The sequence below is a fragment of the Mus caroli genome, unplaced genomic scaffold, assembly GCF_978045245.1.
Source record: "Mus caroli unplaced genomic scaffold, Mus_caroli_1 scaffold_7, whole genome shotgun sequence".
NCBI classification, from domain to species: domain Eukaryota; kingdom Metazoa; phylum Chordata; class Mammalia; order Rodentia; family Muridae; genus Mus; species Mus caroli.
In genome coordinates, this window is record NW_028227262.1 from 77,738,827 (window position 1) to 77,763,481 (window position 24,655).

The 24,655-nt window shown below is 41.3% G+C and overlaps 1 protein-coding gene across 1 annotated transcript; it reads right to left on the minus strand.

The window, feature by feature from the left end:
* Nucleotides 1-301: 301 nt before the first annotated feature.
* On the minus strand, nt 302-16,670 carry Rnf103 (ring finger protein 103). The gene is made up of 4 exons (XM_029478295.2): nt 16,406-16,670; nt 14,338-14,477; nt 5,160-5,275; nt 302-2,317 (listed from the first exon to the last, which is right to left on the minus strand). The coding sequence occupies exons 1-4, from the start codon at nt 16,629-16,631 to the stop codon at nt 748-750; spliced, it is 2,052 nt and encodes a 683-aa protein (XP_029334155.1). The 5' UTR covers nt 16,632-16,670; the 3' UTR covers nt 302-747.
* Nucleotides 16,671-24,655: the final 7,985 nt, after the last annotated feature.

A 24,655-nucleotide genomic window follows, 5' to 3' on the forward strand; every position in this document is an offset into this window, starting at 1 on the left:
ATAAAAAGTCAGTTAAACATACAAGGTAATCCTTGTATGACTAATAAGTTCTAGTTGTTTTTACTTAGATGAATATGCTAAATACTGATTTTTCAAAGCCCCCTATAAAATTCTTTCCTATCCAAGATATTAGGCTGTGAGGTAGACCACCATTAGTCATAGCCAGTATCAGCAAAAGGATTCCATTTCTTCTCCTTCCATCTCAAAATCATGTTGCAATTACCCGAGAAATCAGTAATCCAGCAAAACACCTACAAAAACGAGTCACCTTACCACAGCTTAAGATCAGAAACCTACAACCTTCTGCTTTTAAAATAATTTATTTTATAGATCTGTTTTAATTTCATGTCTCAGAGCATACATTATTTAACCAAGAGGTGCTGGACAGAGATTGTAAAAAGGGAGAAAACACTTAGGGTAAGAAACCTGCTCAGGCCCACTAGGATTTGATCCTGCCTCATAAAGTCTTGTTAAGATTAATTTCTACCATACTTCTTTTGTGCTTACAAAAAACCCATTAACTTCTGAATTTTCGATGCTGTAAATAAATTTTTTTTACAGTTTAGTATGCATTCAATTGACACACAAGGCAACCAAATAAATTCTGTCATCAACATCAGCATAATGTATATTTCCTGTCACTGCACTAACATTAAACTAAACTTCAAACCACAAAAACATTGTGACTAACATTAAAAAGGCAAGCTGTAAGATACTCAAAGCTTATTAAGGACAAATTGCACATGGTTAAGATGGAACATCATTTGACAACGGCTGTTGTTGTGCATATGGCTGCTTTTTCTTATATGAAGGCCAACGACAAACAGGGCAACAGTGTCGGCCCCCAGCCAACCACATAACAATGCAATTCTGGTGAAACACATGACCACAAGGCAACCCCATTAGCAAACATCCATTTTCAAAATTCTCAAGGCAAACAACACATTCAGTACAGTGCAGCGTACCCGCAGGCCAAGTTAACCAGTCCGGTTCCATATCTTCATCAGTATTATGTGATCCGTACGACCTCCTCTTCCTTTCACATGGGCTGCTCTCACATTTATTGGCACATGAACAAGCCTCAGTATCACAGTGACTTGTTCTTCCTGGAGAACTATGAACAACGCTTTGTTTATCTTCAAATATATCCTTACTACTACTAAAAGTGTCCATGTTGTCACTATCTGAGTCATTTTCAGTGTCTTGAGAACTCTCCGACATTTCTTCTTCAGACTGAACCCCAAGACATTTAAATCGCCACATTGGTAAGTTTTTAATATAATCAGTTGGTATCAGAGGGTGAAGCCAAAGGTCAGGGAAAGCTAACCGTTCCAAGAATAAGTCAGGGTCTTCGTCCCAATCAGAGTCTACAGGAAAGTTCTGAAAAGAAGCAATCGGGTGGAAGAGGTAGCTGGTGTACCAGTCCCACAGACTTGATAACCATTCTAAATTATTCGCATTAACTTCATCATTGTTGCTGCGACGTCTTTTCTTCTCAAAGTAATCAATTAGCAAACCATGTCCAAGGTATGTACTGAGAAACAAGGCTGGGTGTGAAGAGTAAAACATCCAGTCTGCCCTTACCCACGAAGCCAGTGTGGTTGTATTAGAATATCGCAGCAATCTTAAACTATATTCATAAAAGCTATCTAAGTAAGGGAGTTGTAGAAAGCCCAACACAGGTAGCCAAGAAATAATTAATAGGGAATTATATGTCCCTAAAGTGCTTATGAGAACCACAAATCTCTTGATGGTTGCTCCTTGTGTAATAAATAAGTCCATCCAAGCCATAAGATTAACTAGAACCAAACTCAAAACAAACAGATCATTTACTTCAGGTTGTAATGAGCGCAGAAATGAATCCATGGCCTGAAGGGATATAAATTCACCTGTGTGGTTTCCGTATCTATAAATTCCTTCAGGAGTTCTAAGTATGTATGATGGCATGTTATAAATACCAATATCTGTCATATAACTCTTGTTGTTCCAATTTTCCACATTAACAAAAATAAACTCAACTCTTCCAGTAAATTTTATACTTAATGCAGAGAAGAAAGCTGGCGGTTGGTCAAGGTTTGCAAATAGGTATATTTTTACCCAGTATTGATCACTTTTATTCCATTCTTCCTTCAAATGCTCCACATTATATATAGTTTTGATCCGAGAAGCTGCATGGGCAGTTATCCACTTAAAAATGTGCTCTACTTCAATCTTGCGTCCACTGTACTCTTTAAGCATGACTTTCCCTTTAGATGTACTTGTTTGTGGCACAGACATGATGAGTGTGGACCGCACCCAGCCTCTCCTTCTGCAGTACCTGTTAAGAGAATGAACTGAATGAACAGCGAGGCTGTTGAACAACTTACACGTTCTAATAATTTTCTTTGGGGCCTGAAAGGTACCCTTTTAAAACCCTCTTCTCTCAGACCAGATAATCTCCAAGTAACCAAAGAGAGACCAATACTTGGCAACTGTGCCAGAACAAGCAAGTTCACTGTAGTCTTCTTTAAATTTCTGTGTTTAAGAAAAGAAAAAATTCTGTATAAGCTGTACCTAAGCCAAAGAGTCAGAAAATACTTTAGCATCTCTTATGTGCCACTGCATTACATACTAAGATCCAAAGATAATGGGAAGTAATTTTTGCTCATATGGAATTTAAAAATCCTGTTATGGATGTGAAACCAGTATCAAAGGAAGATTAAAGAAAGATCAAAGAACAGATATCATCAGGAATTTGAGCAGGTGAATAGCTCAAGAAAGGTTTGGAAAAGAACTTGGCCTTAAAAGATGGTTAGAAATTAGAGAGAAACAGACAAAGAGATGAACGCTCCTACATGCTGAGTCCCTGAGGTGGTTCAGAGTCCTTGATAGGCACCTACCTTACCACTTCTCAACTAAGTACTCCCACAAGGCCTAACACCACAGTGCAATAGGCACTAACTACTAAAAAGTGATCTTCACATAAGCCAATCCAAAAGACAGCGACTTCAAGTTACAGTTGACTTTCTTTTCTCTTTAATGAATACCATGAAAACAAGGATTTAACACTTAGAAAACAAAGACAGAAAGTATACAAAGAGTTTCAGGCCAATTCAGTTTACCGATGGGGTGAAGGAGAAGAGCATAATTATAATCACCACCTGTGTACATTTATGGACAAGGTCAGTGACTCTACTCCTTTTGGTCTCCAGCAAGTTCTTGATATGACATTTGTCACCTCTGAAAAAACAGGTGATAAGAAATACCCAAAACTAAAACAGCCATCATGTTACTTATGGATAGATAACTAAAGACATTTTTAAAAATTCTTCCTAAAACCTGCCATGTAGAATTTTATGACATATAAAATTATTCTTGATAAAAAGTAAAAAAGTCTACCATGTAGATATGTTTTGCTATAGACTTGAAAATGGATACCACTTGATTTTTTATGTTGCTTCAGAATACTGATGTAAGGGATGTTACATTTTATTTACTAAGCACATTTCATATTTTATTGGGGTTAGATGAGTATGTTACACATTCATAGGATCCAGAGAGGAGTCTAGTTATGTGGCATATGTTTTATAATGGCAACATGACTAATTTATCTCAGGAATGCGGTGGTGTAATTCGAGATAAATGAAGATGGTGTGTCGTCTTTTAAAGAGCAGGTTGTTGAGGACTCTGGGAAGCTATATTAGTGACTTTGAATCATAGCTCCTGACTCTCTGCTTCTACTGTGTTGATTCAGTCCCTTAACAGAGCATATTCTCTCTGCAAGATCGGAAAATATTCTTCATTGCTGAAACATCTCCCCAGTCCCACATCTCTACTTTTGGTCATTCTTCTTATCTTCTCTCTTATAACTACACTGGCTTCTGAGTTGTGTCATAAATCAAATGACATCTTTATGACACAAAATCTTGCTTTGTAGAACAGGTAAGCTTTAATGTTCTCATTTCCTCATTTTATGTTTTCTGTTCAGTTCAGAACTGGTATTTTTAAGTCTTGTTATTCTAAAGAACTTGAGATTACCCAAAAGAACATTTCCTGTTATAATTGTCAAATTAAATAATGTTTTCCATGATTGGGGAAAAATCTCTAATGCTTATTAAATACTGGGTTACTAATATATATTTCTCTAAGTATTCTAAAAGTATCTTCAATGAAGACAAGACTACATGCATATATTGTTTTTAAAAAATTTATATTACCATGTATCAACATAAAATCTTTTACTGCCAATTCAAAAAGAACACTTTAAAGGTCAGAATAAATTCAATGATGCTATCAAGAAAACATTTTTCAGAGCTTTGTTTTGTGCTAGTGTTTCATTATATAGATTGGCTTAGAATTTGAGACCTCCCATTCTGCCTGCCACTGGGAATACAGGCATATACCATTTTATCCAGCTTTGTTATCAGTTCATTTGGCTATATAAAAATGTTGATTTTTTTTTTTAAAACCAGTGTTCACACTGGGAGGCTCATAGCAGCCTATGACTCCAGATCCAAGGTATCCTACACCATCTTCTGGACTTCAATGGCACCTGCACTCAGATGTGCATATATACTCCTCTATATACACACACACACACACACACACACACAAAATCTAAATTTAATTAAAAATGAAATACGATAAGAATTAATGTAATCATAGACTGAATACCGAAATCAATGACAAACCAAACGACCCCATCTTAAAAAAAAAAAAAAAAAGTGAAGAAAAACAAAATAGTGAAGGGTAGAAAAGGTAGACAGGGTATGTCTGACTAAATACAATGATAAACCTGACTTGATATTAGGGAGAAGGCATACTTAAGGCTGGTTGTGGAGTAGATAGAAAGTGACTACAGGAATGCAAACTGAAGGTCAGAAGTACGGAAGTGGTTGTGTATGCCTGTAATCCAAGCCCTTGACTGAGGGAAGGGTATAAACCAGTTTGAGCTACAAATGAGAACAGTGGTCATCCACAGACATTTGGAAAACAATACTGAAACAAAGGACTACGGACAATTTTAAGGGATCTCTCAGAAAGTCAACAAACACCAGATTACACAAGCTACAAACATCTGGGTAACTAGCAGTATACTAAACAGTTCACTTCAGGCAGGCTTTATGAAGCAAAAAGGACTCTGGTCAGGGTTCAAACTCGGAATTTCTTAATCCACTTACCTGGGATCACTGGAACAGTTGAAAGTGCCTGTCCGTATTCCAAATCTTGACACTTTTTTCACCATTTTCTCCCAGTGGATTTTACCCACCAAAGGACTTCTGTCATTTGCTATGACCTATTTCCCAAAAGAGAGAGTTGAAGGAAAAAGTCAAACCTTAGTTAGCTAAACCCAACCATTCCTATCTATATAGTATAAATACTTTTTTTATTAAGAACATTCTGTTTCCACTTCTGGTCTAACTGAACCATCTCATTATTACTGCACTTCTTTTTAAATGTTAATTTATTATTATTAATTAAATTCACGTATATGTACATGAGTGCTATAGCATCCTTGTGGAGATCAAGGGGACTCATGACAGTCAGATCTCTCCTTCTGCTATCTGGGCTCTGAGGCTTAAGTCCGCAGGCTTGTGCAGCAGGCACCTTTACCTGCTGAGCCACCTTACTAGCCCTCACTGTCATTCCTACAGAAGTTGCATCTGTCCAGCTAGAAAAGAAACACAAGTGCAGTATGCTAAACCCCTTGTTATATCAGTAACTCAGAATAGGAGTCAAAAGCCTTTGAAAAATCTAGCCATATTCTCTACTATGTATCTATTCTCTGTAATTACATTACACAGACAGAAAAAGGCCCTGAAGTCCATTTTTCTTTGAAAATAAATTTTTGAAAATCCAAATAAAGCTTATAAAAATTATCACATGGAGATTTAACAAGTTCAAATCTCATGTTTTTCAGTGTTCAGCTTTGTAGCCAAGAATCAAACACATGTTTTCTATTAAACTACACTTTGATTAAATCGGTGCTACCCGTAGGACTTTTTCCTCAGCAACTTTGAAAGACTCTAAGAAAAGGAACAGCCAAAATGAAGTTGACAACCTTAAACTTCTGCTTCAAGTGTGCAAACAGCCCTTATACACAGTTAGGTCTGAAACATGATATTTTAAAGAAAGGAAAAAAATCAAATTGACTTTCAAAATGTTACTAACTTCTGTTTATGAGAATCAGTGGTTAAATACCTCTTCTCTGGATCCCCAGTCTTCCTGACTCAATGGAAGCAGAGTTCCACTGAAGATAATAGTATAGTTTTTAAAAATGTAAACATAATAAAGTACAATTCAATGGAAAACCAAAAACTGTCTAAAGTTTTCATGAAGCCATCTAATTTAAGTCCAGCATAGCTGGGCGTGATGGCGCACACCCTTAATCCCAGCACTTGGGAGGCAGAGGCAGGTGGATTTCTGAGTTCGAGGCCAGCCTGGTCTACAAAGTGAGTTCCAGGACAGCCAGGGCTACACAGAGAAACCCTGTCTCAAAAAAAAACAGAAAAAAAAAAAAAAAGTCCAGCATATATAGACCTAAGCTACTTTCATAAATGCCATCCTTACTGATATTATTCAATTTAAAATTACAAACACAATACTCTGGGGCCTCTAATATTTCTGGCAGGAAGAACCATTTTCATATTTAAAAAGCCTTCAGGAAGTAAAGCTCCAGGCTTGTATATGAACTGAGTGCCAGCAGTCAACTCCCTGGAAAAGGCAAGGGGAGTACAGCCATCTCATCTGTGGCCTTTCTCCTGGGAAGTCTAACAAGTGTCAGTGGCATCACAGGCTGAGGGAGGGCACATAGTCCTGAAAAATGAAGTTTCCTTTCTGTGCTACCAGAGAACTCTCGTAACTCCTACATATGGATATTGCTGTTCTAACACTTATGTAGACATACATGTTTGTGTAACACATTGTAACATACATTGGATACTTAATACATGCACACAAATTAGAGAAGTAAGTAAATGGTTTTGACACTGCATTTAATGAAAATACATGATCTTACTGAAGGAGACATGGTTCACATTTGCATTCTCAGATGACTGAGGACATGGTTTTAGATATAAGCTTTTTAAGGAGGTAATGCTGACCACATTACCCAAGATGTTATTTACCCTTTTTTCTTATCTAAAAGTACATTGTAAAGGTTTATCTGCAGACTCAGGGTAGTCAAGTGTGGTCTGCTTCCTACTTCCTGCTCCTTTTCCTTCTTCTCTGTCTCTTTAGTGGAGGTAATGGTGGCTCAGGAAGTGGAACATAGAACACTAAGGGCATACTAGGCAAATACTCCACCAGTTACATACCCAGCAGCAAAGTAAGTGTTCTTTTCCTTTCTGTTACTTCTAAAGAGTCATTAGTAATTCTCTTGACCATGGAGTCAAGGAACCTGAACTTCTCAGATCAGCCTCTGTATAATTAAAAACTATGGCCTCTGTTCTTTTCAGTTTTCTTTTTCTCTGTCTCTTCTTTTCTTTCTCTTTAAAAATAATTCTTTCCCAACATTTTTCCATTTCTTGAATAAAGCTGTAAAATATCCCAGATACTTTAGGTCTGTGTTGGTAATGACATTGCATCAAAGAGCTAAGAAGTTGCCTCTGTCAACGTGCACACAGCCCTAAATCTCAGGGCATCTTTGAGTGAAGCCCTAATTGCTGATTGTGCAAGTACCTTGCAGATGTCTGACAAGCATTTCTGTGTTAGGAATGAGAGAGGGCTGTTCCCAGGCACACCCTGGTTCCGTCAGGGATGGCAGGAGTGAGTGAGGAGAGCTGTGAGCGTGGCAGAGGAGCTACATGACAATTTCAACCCTGGGGCCTTATTTACTCAGCAATCTGGTCTAGCATCTGTTCTGGAAGAGTTTAAGGATCCCCCACTGAGAGAGCTGTACAAAAATGAGAAGTCATCTAAGTATTTAGTGAAATCGTTTTATGATTCTGTCATATTGCTACACAATTAGAAACTGCTTTGTTAAAATCCTATGCAATTAGTCAACTGAAAGTCTTACATACATTAACTATGAAGAAGGTTGAATTAAATGGTCACTATAAAATGCTAGTGTTTTCACAATTAAATCATTGGCTCAGTTAATGGCAAAACAAAATCTTCTCAGCCTATAAAACTGTGCCACATTAGCAGGAGTCCCTCTGATCTACAGCTTATGTCCTACAAAGTACGCATGATCTGAAGTGGCACCTATAGTGCTGGTCTTATTACATGAGAAGAGCTACTTCTCAGAAATTCTCTATGAAGACTATTTTCAGATACAAGAAAAAAATTGAACCAAAGTACAGGTGAATTTCAAGCCTGAAAAAGACCTGGCATACAGGCTAAATATAGGGCAATCTTTCCATTCATTGTTATGTCTAGATGATCTGGGTGCTGCTAATTAAACATTTGAGCTGAACTAAACTTTTTCAAGCTTTTACAGCTTGTTCTATACAATCCCCACTTCTGGTTTTTCAAGATAGGATTTCTCTATGTGGCCTTGGCTATCTTGGAATTGGCCCTGTAGATCAAGCTGGCCCTAAACTCACAGATAGCTGCCTGCCTTTGCCTCCAGAGTGGTGGGATTAAAGACAGCTACCACCACTGCCACCACTACCCAGCTTCTACTTCTTTTTATAAAGAGTCTCTAAAGCAATTTCTGTTATAACCAAAAGTTCCTTACCAACAACCTGCTATCCTGAATGTTTTCTGAACAGATAGTATAAATGGCATCTTGCTATGCAACTACACACTAATTGTCTCAGTTACTTATATATAAAAGATTGCTATTTCAGTGTGTTTGCAAATATACTTTTGCCTGTTTTTTAAGAGAAGGGGTGTATTTCTGTCAGACATTTAGTGCATCCTTGTTGATCTCCACAGAGAAGTCATAATTAAATAATACAATTTCTTTGAATAAGAAAATTGACATTTTCTACATTGCTCAGTATTTTAACAGGGATCTAGCTTCACAAGTATAAAATATATGTATATCCCCTGTACAAAAATCATCAAAAATGAGAGTCAGAAATGGACAAAAGCTGAAACCGAAAAGCATTTTAATTAACTAACTTTAAGTATTCACCCTGTTATTGTTTTTAACTTCTGGCTAAAATCAAGTATACTATTCTCACTGGCTTACTTTATGGGTAAACTCAAAAGATTTTTACCAACATAAAACACTGTGGCTTGCCATATATTTTGCTCTGTAGTAGCCCATTAAAGGGATAAATAATTAGAACTGCCATAAAAAAACTTCTTGTCTTAAGAGCAAATAAACAAGTTTAAAATCAGCTGTTAATGCTTCCAGTCAAACAGGAATTGCATTAACATAATACTTCAGTTGAAGTACTGAACAAAGCTTTCCAGTACTTTAAGTCCTAAAGTGTTTTTTCAGTGCTGTGCAACTCCAGTGACTTTAATCTCAATAAATGGGACAGCTAGTAGGGAACAAACAGTTATATCCCTTTTTGAATTATGACAAAAGTTAAAACAAATAAACAAAAAAGTTAGAGGACAAATCCAAAAGAAAAAGCTATACAATATGCAACTTTCCCATTTCAAAAGCCTATCCACTTTGCTGTTTGTCTCTAACCAGCAATCTTTTAAAACAAAATAATGCTTGATTTTTGGTGCCAAGGAGACTGGGTGATGGCAGAGTCAAAGATCCACAAAATAGGGAAATAAACGGCTAGTGAGAGTCAGGAGCTTAAGTTAGGGAGGAAGCACACAATTGTAACTCTGAGTTACAATTGTATCACAAAGAAAGGACTTGGATCTGTGAGAAATACACAATGTCTATTATTCACAAAGATGATGTCACACGGATTTTACTGCCTTTAAAAAGAAAAATTAGTTCTTGCAATGGTTGGTGCAGAGAACCAACTCCTACAAGCTGTCCTCTGATCTCCACAAGTGCTTCTTACTACAAAAAAGTAGATGTAATTTTTAGAAGTGCGGGAAGACCGAGGATGAGATAGCTTGGTGGTAAAAGCACTTGTCTGACAAGCCTTCTGACCTGAGTTTGATCCCCAGAATCCACATAAAGGTAGGAGAAAAATCACCTCTACAAGGCTGCTCTTTGCTGTCATTCAGGTACCACAGCAGGTACACCCCCTCCCATACATTCTCCATGCACACGCAGGAGGAGGAGAAGGATCATGACGATGACGTGTTAAGAGGGGAACGTGAGTGGAACACCAGCATTTATCTCTCTCTGCTTCCTGCCATGAATGAGATGTAACTAGCCACCTACACTACTGCTGACATGATTCCCCTCCAAACAGGAAGCCAACATAAACCCTTCCTTTGTCACAGCAATAGGAAAAATAACTCCTACAGTTCTATTCACCACACATGCTTCAGTGTACAGGAAACAAATGGAATCAAGCTTGACTAGCTGAAGACAGAAATGGCCAAAATCTATGCAGTGCAGTGTATGAAAATACTCCTCACAGACATTTTACAAAACAGAAAAGAGCAAACAAACTAGTCAGCTTCTTTCAAAACACTTAAGAGAAGAGTGGCATGATGGCTGACACCGGTTATCTCAGTAGTCAGAAAGATGAGCAGGAGAAGGTAGTGAGCCTGGACTACACAGTGAGATCCTGCCTCAAAACAAACAACAGAAAACAAAACAGGAGAAGAGGCCCAGTCGTTAAACTGTACAAACCTGTATTCTTGAGACAGACTAATACAGTCTGGCTGAGCAATGACAAACCTCCAAGAGAACACTTCCCTTCTGTTTCTCACAAATATTTTTAAAATTTTAAGTATATTTTTAAAAAACTAACTAAAGGAACCAAAACCCAAACATAATTATGAAGCTTAAAAGAGGTGCCTGGCCAAATAGGTTTAGCTGGTTAGATTAGCTCACAGTGCCAACAGCAAGGTCTCAGGCTTACTTTTCTCAACTATCTTAACAGGCACTGTTTTTGCAGACCAGACTAGCTGTTTGATTGAAGTAACTGGCCACAAAGAACACAAGCCAGGCACTGGAAATCAGTACAAACATTGCACATTACTGGAAAAACTAAGTTGTGCCTTACTGTATTGTTTCCCATATAAACACATTCCGTTGTTCTTAGGAAGTACTTTTCAACTGTTAATATGTAACTTTTTAAAAATCTTTGGAAGACAATAATAAAGAGACTAAGGTATAATGGTTATATGCTAATATTTACATCATTACTTAGTATTAACTTTATTCAATGGCCACCTTGTAAAAAAAAGTTCCTCATGATTATCTCTCTCTAGTCTGCTGCTTTTTTTTCTTCAGAACTTTCAACGTACTGGCATTATATTCAATTTTAATTTATTTGGTGTCTGATTCTCACAACTGGAATGTGAGCTGCCTTGACATAGTCCTGGGTATCTTTCCGTTTTTATCTTCAGGTCCTAGAACAGGGACTGGCATAGTTATTTATACTAAAAAATGGGTTATTTTTATCACATATTAAGGGATTTAGTCCATACATACCTTTAGTGAGACATCAATAAAATAAGTGACTGGGACTGGAAAGATGGCTCAGGGGTTAAGAGTACAGGCTGCTCTTCCAGAGGACCTACTTTTGATACTCAGCACCTACATGGTTAACAATCATTGGTAAGTCTAGTTCCAGGAGACCTGACACCCTCTTCTGGCCTGTGTGGGCACCAGGTGAGCACACAGTACACAGACATACATAGGGCAAAACACCCGTATACATAATAAAAATAAACACATCTTGCTTAAAGGACCCTGATATAGCTGTCTCCTGTGAGACTATGCCGGGGCCTACAAACACAGAAGTGGATGCTCACAGTCAGCTATTGGTCCCCAATGGAGGAGCTAGAGAAAGTACCCAAGGAGCTAAAGGGATCTGCAATCCTATAGGTAGAACAACAATATGAACTAACCAGTACCACCCCCCCACCCCACGAGCTCGTGTCTCTAGCTGCATATGAATCAGAAGATGGCCTAGTTGGCCATCAGTGGAAAGAGAGGCCCACTGGTCGTGCAGACTTTATATGCCTCAGTACAGGGGAACACCAGGGCCAAGATGTGGGAGTGGGTGGGGGAGCATGTGGGGGGCTTTTGGGATAGCATTGGAAATGTAAATGAAATAAATACCTAATTTAAAAACAAAAACAAACAAACAAAAAAAAAACCCTAAAGGCTATATTGCTAACTAGTTAGTCAGATCTACCTAGCATTTACAGGTAGGATCCTGTATTTCAAAGCAAGTCCCAGGTCTTTGACATGGTTCTTATGCATTTTAGCCCTGCCTATTGCCTTCTCTACCATCCACTTGCAGAAAATCAATTCAGGTGAGCGATAAGCATTTAGTCCACAAATACACAGCAGTTGTACTGTGTATTTGTACACAAATACACAGACTATTCAATTCTATATTGTCAATAAATCTAAAATTATCAAAACCAGCATATCTTCCTTGGCCAGATTAGAAATAAGTACTGGGGGCAAGAAATAGAATAACAATTTCATAAAACTTTAAAGAGATGACTGACATCACACCCAGGGCTTCACCTATACTATGCAAACGTTCTACTACTGAGCTATATTTTTAACCCTTACAGATTATTTCTCAAATCAATGAACAAAGACAGAAATAAACTAGAATTTGTAAAGGCTAAACCCTCTCAGGTTCTACCTTTTCTGATTATTGAAGGCAAAAAGTCAAATGTAGTAGGAATGGAAGTAAAAAGGGAAGGCCAGGGGTATTCAATGAAATCTCCACAGAGTCACTGAAGCTCACTCTTTCAGCACTGTGCATGACAGCATCATTCTGTCCTCTTTAAATGCATATGTGTTTGAGGCCACAAACAAGAAAAAAACCTACCTATCCCCAATTATACTGCAAGCCAATGACAAAAATCAGGCTTCTCTCCAATTAAGGTTTCTAACACTTATTTTAAAAACAAATCTGTAGTCTTTGTTCCCACAAAGTAATATGAAGCTTTTCTTTTAATTTTCAAACCCTAAGTCGAAACTGGTCAACAGCAAAGTGGGAGATCAAAGCACTGAGGAAATAAATGGGAAGATGGGCATATGTATTGTCAAGAGAACCTGGGATCTGATCCTAGTGCAATACTGCGGAGCAGTCCCAGGACCTTCAGTAACCTACTTCTCATCTTAGTGCTTCAGAAACTGTCTGATATGACTTGAGTTTCAGCCATCCACCCCTACATTCTTAATTTTGGCCACATTCAGACTTCAAATTTACTTGTTATGTTACTGCAAGTGAATACAGATTTTAAAAATTAAACTTTGCTTTTTCCTAAGTAATATTTAGGATGACATTACACGTTCAGTATCCCATTATTCTAACATACATGGTTACATTAATGTTTTTTCAAAGATTTATTTATTATATGTAAGTACACTGTACCTGTCTTCAGACACACCACAAGAGGGCATCAGATCTCATTACAGATGGTTGTGAGCCACCATGTGGTTGCTAAGATTTGAACTCAGATCCCTTGGAAGAGCAGTCAGTGCTCTTAACCACTGAGCCATCTCTCCAGCCCAGGTTACATTAATGTTATGTGTATCCACTTACCATAACCCACACCATGAAAATTATTAAAGATAATATTTAAGGCCCTTTACTGCTTGAAATTCCCAATATTCTAATTAAATCTCACAGTTTTGATATCATAAAAACTATTTAATGACCATAAGCAAAAAAATACATGTGCCATAGGTCTCTCAGTACAGCTACTAAGCTGACTGCTTTGCTGAGTTGTTTCTATGGCAGTTAGCACACCTGCCATTCAGGGTTGGCTGCTTCGCTAATGCAAGGACTTCTTTACTTTACTTTAGTGTTCTTCCCTTATATACTAAAACTATGTGGACTAATAAACTCAATAAACTCAAAACTAAAGTTAAAAAAACTAGAGCTAAATATAAGGAACGTTGTGTTTCTAGACATTTCTGTCTGTTGATTCTCAAGACAACCCTCCCCCACTCCCCAATCTTTCCTTTCCCACTCTTTACTACTTTTTTTTTCTTTTTTCAAAGACAGGATCTCATGTATCCTACCTAGGCTGGCTTTGAACTCCTTATGCAGCTAAGGAAGACCCTGAACCTCTGGGTCCCTGTTTCTGCTATATCCTGTGTGTACCACAACCTGATCTAGGTGGTGCTAGGACGGGACTGAAGGCAGGATTTCATGCATGCACACCACTTCCATTTCATTTCAGTACTCCAGCAGCTGAGCCACAGCTCCTGATCTATTTGTCATTACCATCGGTGAGTTGTGCCTAGGAGGCACACAGGAGGATACAACAGAAGAGTTACTCAGTGGTAAGTACTATTTTGGTATAAATAAGGTTCTCAAGTAGTATCATCCTTTCTACCTGAACCAGCCAGATGCCATCTTTTGTGTCTTCCACAAGCTCATAGAAATGCATTTCACCACTGAAATTGGTGCTAGAAACAGACTCAGATGCCTCTTCTTCCTTAAGAGCAGAATAGAGTTCACCTTCCATCAAGTCACCTGAAGGAAAAATAAAAACCCTGGTAAGGTTTCAAAAATCCCATGTTCTCAACTTCAAAGATTAATACCATTTTACATCATGAATAAGCACACTATTATATTTTCATTCTACAAAACTGAATAGCTTTTGAATACATCAGCAAAAAATGAAAAAAAAAAGACAACAACTCATCTCTTATAGTAGTGCATATATTCTAATGGGGTCATCATATAGCTTGTTAGTAGATTACTAATTACATCAGTCCAAAAAGACATCCTCTCAAATTAGTAATCATTTAATTTTACATAAAGTCTGCACAGGCTTCACATGATTTTTCAAAGCTCGGTTTATGTGTTGTGACTGGAAAGGTTTAGAAAAGGGTTCACAGAATTTGCTATCAGCCTGCTTATAAATGACAACAAGGTTTTTACGTGACAGGGAGAGATAGAATGTTACCTATCAGAACAACAAACCCCACATTCATAGACAAGTTTACAGTGTAAACGTGGATCTTGTATAATTAAATATAAAAAAAGCAAACCATTCATGTCACATTATCTAACCTTTGCCTTAAATATTACATGGTGATATTCCAGTTCCATTCCAAACAGCAAAACCATCCACAACAAACATTTAGGTTTCACAGTTAAATTGCCATAGCAAGACTGTTTTTTGTTGTTCTTATGCTGTTAAAATGTGTGATCTGAATCATACTTTGGTTGTATAGTCTTTAGGCTATGTATGGATTCTTTGTACATTCCATATGACAACAATTTTAGACTCAAATGGCAGCAAAATATCTAACATAAAGCTCCAAGGGGAAAGCCTGTGTGATCAAATAACTATGAGATTGCTAACCCACTCCCCCACTCCACCAACCAATGGCAGCATAAACCTGGTGCAAACAAGAGCAATAATAATAACCAGCTGAAAAGGTATCCCTTATGCAAAGGACTCCTTCCTTCTATCTCACTGGCGAGATGAGTTCTGTAACCCTTATGCTATAAATACGTAAGTGTCAGACTGATAAACGTTGTCATCTTGCCTATCACACTATTTGTCTAGACAGTACTACACAAGGGGGGAAAACCATGGTCTTCTAAAAGGCCCCGCTGATGATATACTTGAAAGGACAAAACAAGATAATCATGTTTCCAATGCTTCCCACATCACCTCAGAAGGCCTTTCTTAATTTACATTCCTCTTTCAGGAAAACTATCTAAACAAGGAGACACTTTAAAGTTAACTGTAGTTCCCCACCCAATCCTACCCCAAATCAACAGCTACATTAAATATTCTTTCAGCACTATTTCAAGTCTCTTCCTCAACCCATTAAGTGAGGCAGAGATGCCTGTGACACATGACAAGAAAGGTAATATAGTCGAGATTCAAAAACAAAATGTATAATTCTGCAAGAAAATATAAACTCTAAACAAGGCCCACAGCCACCCAAAATGTTCACTAAAGTATAAAAAGCAATATTGCACTGTGTACACCTTACCTATAATTAAATGCATAATTTACATGTAAATCTTTAGGTCCACGTGCCTTTTGTTATTATTTTAATGATGTTTTACCCTCCTGGCAGCTTGTTTTTATTGTGGATGCAGATGCTGCTATTTACAGACTATGTTTTGTAATTTTTCCTTTCTCTATAATCAATTTCAACTGACATTCCTGAATTCTGGGACAAATGATTCAATTTAATGATTTTTTTTAAGCTACACTTTCAAACTGTCATTTCCAAAGAGCCTTTGGAACACACCAATACACCTAACAGTTGTCTTTTCCAAACCGAGATTTACATATTTATTTAGAAAACGTGGACAAAGATGACCTGGGCAGCTCGCTGGAGCAGTCTGCTTAACCATTCTGGGGACCGCTTAATTCTGGAGAGTGGGGTTAGAGCCAGGGCAGTGGAGGCGACCTGCAGGAGCCCAGCACTTGCCTGACTTCTCCACCAGCTCCCGAACATCTTTCTTCTCAGGCAGCCCGGAGTAGCCCAGCCCTCGACACTCCAGAATGGTCTTCAGCTTCTTGAAGCTCAATGCCACCGGATCCACCAGCTGAGTAGCAAAGATGCCAGTCTCGTACCACACAATGGCCTCAAAAAACCTGGCCAGGACGAACAGGACCAGGAAATACAGGAGCAAGAAAAACAGCTTCAACCACATCTTCGCCCTCTTGGCGTCGCCGGGAGCCGGGACGCCGTGGACAAGGGGAGGGGATCGAGTGCGGGGCGACAGAGCGCAGCCTGGGCGAGGGCAGCGAGGGCGCGCGGCGGTGGCGGTCACCGGCGGGCCATCCCCGCGGGGAGGCAGGTGGATCGCGGCGTGCGTGCGACTGAGAGCCCCGGCTCTGGCCTTGAGGTCAAGAGCTGAGAAAGGGAGAAGGGGGGACGTTCAAACGCACCCCACCCATCGAGCCGCGGAAGGCTGGAAGCGGGCAAGAGCCCACCTGGGGTGACCCCGGAGGCGGCTCCGAGGGACTGCGGGCCAGCGGAGGGCGGTTGGGGCCGGACTGAGTGGTCGCGGTCCAGAAGGCGCGGTGCTCGGCTGGGCCAGGCCCGGCGCGCCCAGCGCGGGTTGGAGCGACCGCCGCAGCGCCGCGCCGAACGCCCAGGCTTCAGGCCCCGGCGGCCGCCCAGGCCGGGCGGCGGCTCCAGGTTCCCGCGGGCGGCGCCTATCAGGCCCCGCGGCCCGCGAGGGGGCGTCGCGGCGGCTCCCGCTGAGGAGGAGCGCGAGACGACAGACGTGAAGGGAGGAAAAAAAGAGGAAAAAGCAAATAACGCTAGGCCCCAACGCGGCTCTCCCAGGCGGCTTCCTGTCAGCTGCGTAGCCGCGCGGCGCCCAGCCCCGTGCAGACGCGCCGCGCCAACCGCGGCCACCGTCCCTGCCGCCTCCGCAGGCCGCGGCCGTCGCCCCCGGAGCACTGGACCCGCTGCAGCCGCGGCCCCAGTCAAGACATAACAACTGACGTCGGCATCGGGGCGGGGTCTCGGCAGGGGCGGGGTTAGAAGCCGCGGGGTACAAGGGGAGAGAGGGGTTGCGGGAGGCTGGGCTGGGTAAGCCACTTGAGTTACTGTGCTCTCGCGGTCCCAGCCCTCTGATGCGCTGATGTTTAGTCACTGACTTCAGTCCCGGGATTGGACATTGGACCCTGCGACACTGTGCACCTTTGTGCTGAGCGTGAAAATAAAGGCTGCTAAAAGATGTTCGTTTTTGTTTGTGGTTTTTGTTTTGTTTTGAGACACTGCCTTATTAAATAGTCCTGGCCCGCCTGGAACCGCTCTGTACACCAAGCGGGCCTCAGAATTCAGAGATTGCCTGCCAGGCATGGAAGTGCTGGGATTAAAACCGTGCACCACCACACCCACCCAAATCATCAAGATCTGTAAAAATCAGAATCTGTGTTTTAAATCCAGTCCCTGTCAACCGCGGATGCTTTAGGGTTTTTCTTTTGTTTAGTTTTTTGTTCTGGTGGGGGGGGGGGTGGCACAGCTGGCTTGAGGTGCTTAAGGTGAAACTCCGAAAACAGATGTTTTTCTACCTTTGCTTTAGAATGTGGTTTTCACATGTGTGTTGGAGGAGGTATGGCCAAAAAGAATGTTAGTATGTGATCCAGTTGTGGCTAGTGTCCTAGGGGGTTAAAAAGTAGACAATGAAGGTCTGAGTTGTCAGGACAAAAGTTGTTAGGTGTGGTTAGGTCCAGGTGCAAAGGTCTGTGTGTTTTAGCCAGCCAGAAGAACTCGTATAAAATGAGTTTGACAGGCAAGCGAATGGTACCTGGTTCCGTGTTTATTTAACTCTAGCAGGGTCATGTTTCTCCCTCTCCCTCTCCCTCTCCCTCTCCCTCTCCCTCTCCCTCTCCCTCTCCCTCTCCCTCTCCCTCTCCCTCTCCCTCTCCCTCTCCCTCTCCCTCTCCCTCTCCCTCTCCCTCTCCCTCTCCCTCTCCCTCTCCCTCTCCCTCTCCCTCTCCCTCTCCCTCTCCCTCTCCCTCTCCCTCTCCCTCTCCCTCTCCCTCTCCCTCTCCCTCTCCCTCTCCCTCTCCCTCTCCCTCTCCCTCTCCCTCTCCCTCTCCCTCTCCCTCTCCCTCTCCCTCTCCCTCTCCCTCTCCCTCTCCCTCTCCCTCTCCCTCTCCCTCTCCCTCTCCCTCTCCCTCTCCCTCTCCCTCTCCCTCTCCCTCTCCCTCTCCCTCTCCCTCTCCCCTCTCCCCTCTCCCTCTCCCCTCTCCCTCTCCCCTCTCCCTCTCCCTCTGTGTGTGTGAGAGTCTCCTTGATCAGGAAAACAAGTAGGAATTCCAGGTGAAATGTTAGCCAGCAAGGAAAAGCATGAACAACCCTAAACCAGGGGTGAAATTTCTAGGGAGAGAGTGTGACCCTCAATCGGGGAGCAAATGAGCCATGGAAAACAAAGAATGGATCATAAAATGTAGACAGAGGATAGTACCCCTTTAAAATGCAGTTAACAAAGGCATCTCGGTGTACAGATAGTGGAGGAACTAGGAAGGAAGAAGCCTAGGAGCAGGGTGGGCAGAAATGTACAGCTTCAGTCTTCTGTCTTACTAGCTCCAGTGTGGTGGTTTTCCAGGGCAGCAGACCACGTGGAGACTGTATTAAACAGTTCGTGCTGACAGACTTGGCTCTGTAATTTCAGCATTCTTGATTTCATGGTATAGCACTGTTATATGGGTGGCATTGCTAGTCAAGTCTAAACACATAAATGATATGCCTTGCCTCGAAGGAATGCATTTTAGTAATAATAGACTCTGTCAATACACAGAGGCAATAACAGAAAAGAAGAACAGGTAGGGAAAGCTGGGTGGATGAGCTGAGGATGGAGCCAGACAGGCCAGAGTTTAAAAGTAAAAAAATCAAATCATGAGAGGGAAGAGGAGAGGGAGGAAGGGAGGGAGGGAGAAAGGGAGAGGGAGGGGGAGGGGGAGAGGGAGAGGGAGAGGGAGAGGGAGAGGGAGAGGGAGAGGGAGAGGGAGAGGGAGAGGGAGAGGGAGAGGGAGAGAGAGAGAGAGAGATTAAGAAACAATTTTGACTTCATTTGTTTCCATTGCCTCAATTCCCAACCCTTTGCCTTGTTCCCTCAGTGGTTTAACCCTTAGGAAAGAGAGACACACTGATGAAAGTGGACACGCTGGGTAAGGGTGGCACATGGACACCTGTGGACACATGTCCTCTATGGGTGGATGTGGATGACTTCCAGGAGGGTGATCTATGATGTGAGTCAGAGGATCCCCACGAATACATGACCTTTGGTCCAGGAAGCCTTCTTCAGGGAACTTATCTTGAGGAAACTATTGGACACAGATACAAAGATGTGTATAGCATTTTGCCTTAAGGGCAGAGTTAAGTAGAAAATCTCACAGGTGATGATTCATCGTCATTGCTAAGTTTGGAATCACCTAGGAACTAAAGTAGTGGACATAGGTGTGAGGGAGATTCCAAAGAGGTTTAACTGAAAAAAGGAAAACCCATCTTGAATGTGGCTCCATTCTGTGGACTGAGGCCTTGAATAGAATAAGCAGGAAAAGAAGAAAAGGGAGGAGGAGAAGGAGCAGCAGCCGCAGCCGCAGAGGCAGCCAGCTGAGCAGCAGTGTTCATCACTCTGCTTCTTGGCTGCAGACATAAGGTAAGCCGCCACCTCAAGCTTCTGCCCCCATGTTTTCCCCACCGTGATGGACTGTCTGTACCTCCTTCAACTGTGAGCCAAAAAAAGAAAAAAAAAATCAAATCAAAACATGCTTCTGCCCTTCTGTCTCGAGTTGCTTTTATCACAGAAGTTAAAAAACCAAAACAATTAACAGAACTAACCAAATAAAATAACCAATGGATTTAGTATCACACATCTACTAAAAGAAAAAGAGAGTCAAATGGTTAGAGACATGGACTCCTGTCCAAAATAGTGAAGAAGAAGAAGAAGAACAAAGAGTAGCTGACTCAGACATTTACGTGATGCTTCTAATTGTAGATTTGAATTAGAAAGGGGCTGCGGAGGTGGGTCAGTGGGTAAAGTGCTTGCTGCACAGCCATGAGAACCTGGGTTTGGAGCCCCAGAATCCATGTGAAAGTGTGTGCCGGTGACTAATGCTGAGGATGGAGCCCTGGAGCTATAACCAGCCAGTCTATTCAATTAGTGAGCACCAGGCTCAGGGACAGACCCTATCTCAAAAAAAAACCAAAGAAGAGCCAGATATATTGGCACCCACTTGTAATTCCACAATTTGGGAGGCACAAGCAGGTGGCTCTCTATAGGTTTAAGGCCAGCCTGGTCTTATACATAGTGAGTTTCAGGTGATCCAGGACTATATAGTGAGACCCTGCCTAAAAAAAAAAAAAACATAAAACACCAACAATAATAAATAATAAGGTAAAGAGAGATAAAGGAAAACACCCTAAGTTGGTCTCTGGCCTTCACATAATACACACACACACACACACACACACACATGTAAAAGGTATTCCCTAAAATGCAATTGTATTTCTTGTTTAAGAGATACTGGGATTAAGATTTTTTTTTTTTTGTCCTTCTTGTCTTTTGTCTTTTTTTCTTATTAAAACTTTCCTTTATTAGAGTACACTGTCACTGTCTTCAGGCACACCGGAAGAGGGCATCAGATCCCGTTACAGATGGTTATGAGCATCCATGTAGTTGCTGGGAATTGAACTCAGGATCCTTGGAAGAGCAGTCAGTGCTCTTTTTTTTTTTTTTTTTTTTTTTTTTTCCAGACAGGGTTTCTCTGTATAGCCCTGGCTGTCCTGGAACTCACTTTGTAGACCAGGCTGGCCTCGAACTCAGAAATCCACCTGCCTCTGCCTCCCGAGTGCTGGGATTAAAGGCGTGCGCCACCACGCCCGGCTTGCAGTCAGTGCTCTTAACTGCTGAGCCATCTCTCCAGCCAAAAACTTTCTTTTAAAGAACTTGGAAAAAAAAAAAAACATACAGCAGAATTAACCAGACCCAAAGTCTACACTCCCTGTGGCCTCCTGTACAGAGAGAATAGCCATTTTGAAGCTGTGGGGCTCTGCCTTGACCTCATTTTTACCACCTATAAAATGAGATCGAATGTCTACTCCAGTTGTTGAAAAGATTAAATGAGAGAGCCAGGCAGTGGTGCTGCATGTCTTTAAGCTCAGCCCTCGGAGGCAGAGGCAGTCAGATCTCTGATTAGCCAGAGTGAGTTCAGGATGGTCAGGGCTATAGAGAGAACCCCAGTGTTGAAAAACCAAAAAGGTGGGGTGGGAGAGAGAGAGAGAGAGAGAGAGAGAGAGAGAGAGAGAGAGAGAGAGAGAGAAGGGTTGGGGTATGGGGGAGAAAGGGGGGAGGGAGGGAGGGAGGGAGGGAGGGAGGGAGGGAGGGAGAGAGAGAGAGATTAAGTGAGATACTAAAAGAAACTATGTTCAGAGGCAGACATTGCATGTATTTCTGACACATTACTTGTCTTACTTGAACTAAGTTTAAGGGGAAAATATCAAAGGTAGCCATGTGTGCTGACCCACATCTGTAGCCTCAGCACTGGGGAAACTAAGGTAAGAGGAGGACCTTGAGTTAGAGACCACCTGGGCTACAGAATGAAACCTTGTCTCAAAAGGAGGGATCAGGAAGATTGTGGGGCAAAAGAGAGAAAGAAACCGTCAGGCTGAGCTTGAGGAAGCAGGGTGACTCTGTTTAGAGTTCACCCATTCTTTTCCTTTACCCTCACAGAGGTAACACACAGTTAACACAGGCAGGGGACATGTCAGCATTTCATTCCGACTGGGACAATTCACTCTGAGTGAAGGCAATGCTGATAAAGTGGCCCGACCTGACAAATAAACAGCAGAATTTCCCAAGACTCTCCCATTACCCAGAGACTACTCCCTTCAATCTAGCCAGCCAGCTTGCCTACCTGCCTTCTTTCCCGGCTTGCTTGCTTCTGTGTGTGTGTGTATGTGTTCATGTGTGGATGTGGAGCTCAGAGGTCGATGCTGGAGTGTTTCTCAATCACTCACTGCCTTCTTTGTTGAGACAGAGTCTCTCACGGTACCAGGAGCTCACAGATTGAGCTGGTAACTCAGGGGGTAACAAGTCCCAGGAATCCTCCTGGCTCTGGGATTACTGGTGCTGGGGACTGACCCTAAGTCCTCTGACTGGAACAGCAAACACTTTATTTTCTGAGCCATCTTCCTCATTTCTATTTTTGCTTTTCTTTTTTTTAAATCTACATCTATATTTTCAAAGAATATTTTTCTATTGTTTTTCTTGATTTTTTTCATTTTATAAATTACATATTAATTTTTTGCCATAGAATGACCTTTCATATCTTTTTCATACCATATCCCTCCCTTCAATTCCAATATTACATTATATATTCATATAAATCTTTTTCATGGTTGAACCACAAAATTTATCTTTCCTTTATAGTATAATTATTCATTTCCTCTGGAGTTAATAATTAATATACAGACTGACCTGGTAGCTCACACCTTTAATCCCAGCACTGAGGGAGCAGAGACAGGCAGATCTGTGTGAGTTCGAGTTCAGCCTAGTCTACAGAACAAGTTCCAGGAAAGCCAAACACAAAACAAAAATAAAATTATTAATTCATACTTTGTTTTTTTTCTATTTTCTGTGGCCATCTACTTACTTATCCCCAAACTCCCAACACTATAAAACTATTTCAAATACTACAGGTTCTACACTATGTTGGTAATAACCCTTTTGCCCTTAGCTGCCTTGTTCCAAACTGGGCCAGGCTGCATTGCAGAGCTGTTACCCAGGACCCTTGTGTGTTCTGTGGGATTTTTTTTTTCTTCATCCCTTAGATATACTTACTTCTTTCACTTTCTGTGTTCAGGGACCAAGTCTAGCTCCTCAGAGGCTACTCAGGAAACCAGCACAGTGGCAAACTCTGGATAAATTTCAAGCCTAGTGGCCTACAGCTTTAATCCCAGCAGTTGGGAAGCAGAGGCTAGAGACAGGTTTAAGACCAGCCTGGTCTACAAAGCAAATTCCTGGGCAGCCAGGGACACACAGTCTCTATCTTAAAAATAAAACAACAAAACAAACAAAAACAAAAACAAGCAAACATACAAACAAAAATCCATTGTCTCTTTCCTCACTTTCCTTAGAAAGAACTAATAGTTAATATTTTACCCTGATTTCCCTATCACATCTTTCTTTACCTGAGTGGACAAGCAGATAGGAAGCACATCTTTTCTCTAGGTTATATACACATACTTTTTTTCTTGAGCCATTTAAGAGTTAGCTGAGGTTCCCCTCGTGTTTAAATTATATTGTTACTACTAAGTATAGAACCTTAAATTAGCAATCATTTCCCCCTCCCCCCCTCAAAAAAAATTAACAACACTCATCTGCAGTTGACTCTGTTGGAAAGCTGGTACACTTTTGATTGCTGCCCTTTAAAGGTGATATGGCTCTCCTGCAGCCCAGGCTGACCTCCAACTTACTAATTGCATGACCTTGAACTTCTGAGCCTTCTGTTTCCATCTCCTTGCACACCTGGGACATGCTCTGTCTCCCGTTCTTTTTGTGTGATCACCCTGAAAATGTTGGTTATAGCAGTTTCCCCTACAATGTCTTTTTAGCTTTGCACGCTCTTGGAGTTGGTTTCCTCTCCACGTGGGCTTGCTTGTTTGCTCCACTTTGTTTTTGTGAGACAGAGAGTCTCACTCTGTACCCTGACTGACCTGGAGCTTGCTATGCGACCTTGAATTTGCTATGTGATCTTGGATTTGTGGGAATCATCCTGCCAAAGAGTCCCGACTCCTAAGCGTTGGGACCACCAGTTTGGGCCACTTGTGATCAATTTCTATTTGCTTATTTTGGGTTTTGTTCCTCCAAATAGAGATTTGTTTTAAAATTTTAGAGCATCTTGGTTCTCTGTTCACAGATTCATAAATGTGAAATGCCAAACTACTCATTGGCAGTTAGCGTTCTGAGAGTGGGCCAGGCCCCTGTAGGGTGAGAAGCAGAACTGAGCCACCTCACTTTCTCCGATCTGTTTGCTTTCCCCAAAGAAGAATCCTACCTAGGGTACTCAAATATGGCCACCAGCAGTCTGGAACTGAGAGGAAGAGGTGGGACACAGCAAGTCTCAGTTATTTAGACAGTGTATGCTTATATGTACCATTGATTTTAATGCAACATTTATAGTCACTGAAAAAGAAGACTTTAGATTCCGTTAG

Excerpts from the sequence above, each read along its gene's own strand:
- Rnf103 (XM_029478295.2), bottom strand. The coding sequence starts at position 16,631 with ATGTGGTTGAAGCTGTTTTTCTTGCTCCTGTATTTCCTGGTCCTGTTC. Across the intron at positions 5,276-14,337 it reads ATGGCATCTGGCTGGTTCAG|GTCATAGCAAATGACAGAAG; the intron begins GTAGAAAGGATG and ends TTTGGGAAATAG. Across the intron at positions 2,318-5,159 it reads AACTGTTCCAGTGATCCCAG|GTACTGCAGAAGGAGAGGCT; the intron begins GTAAGTGGATTA and ends TTCTCTTAACAG.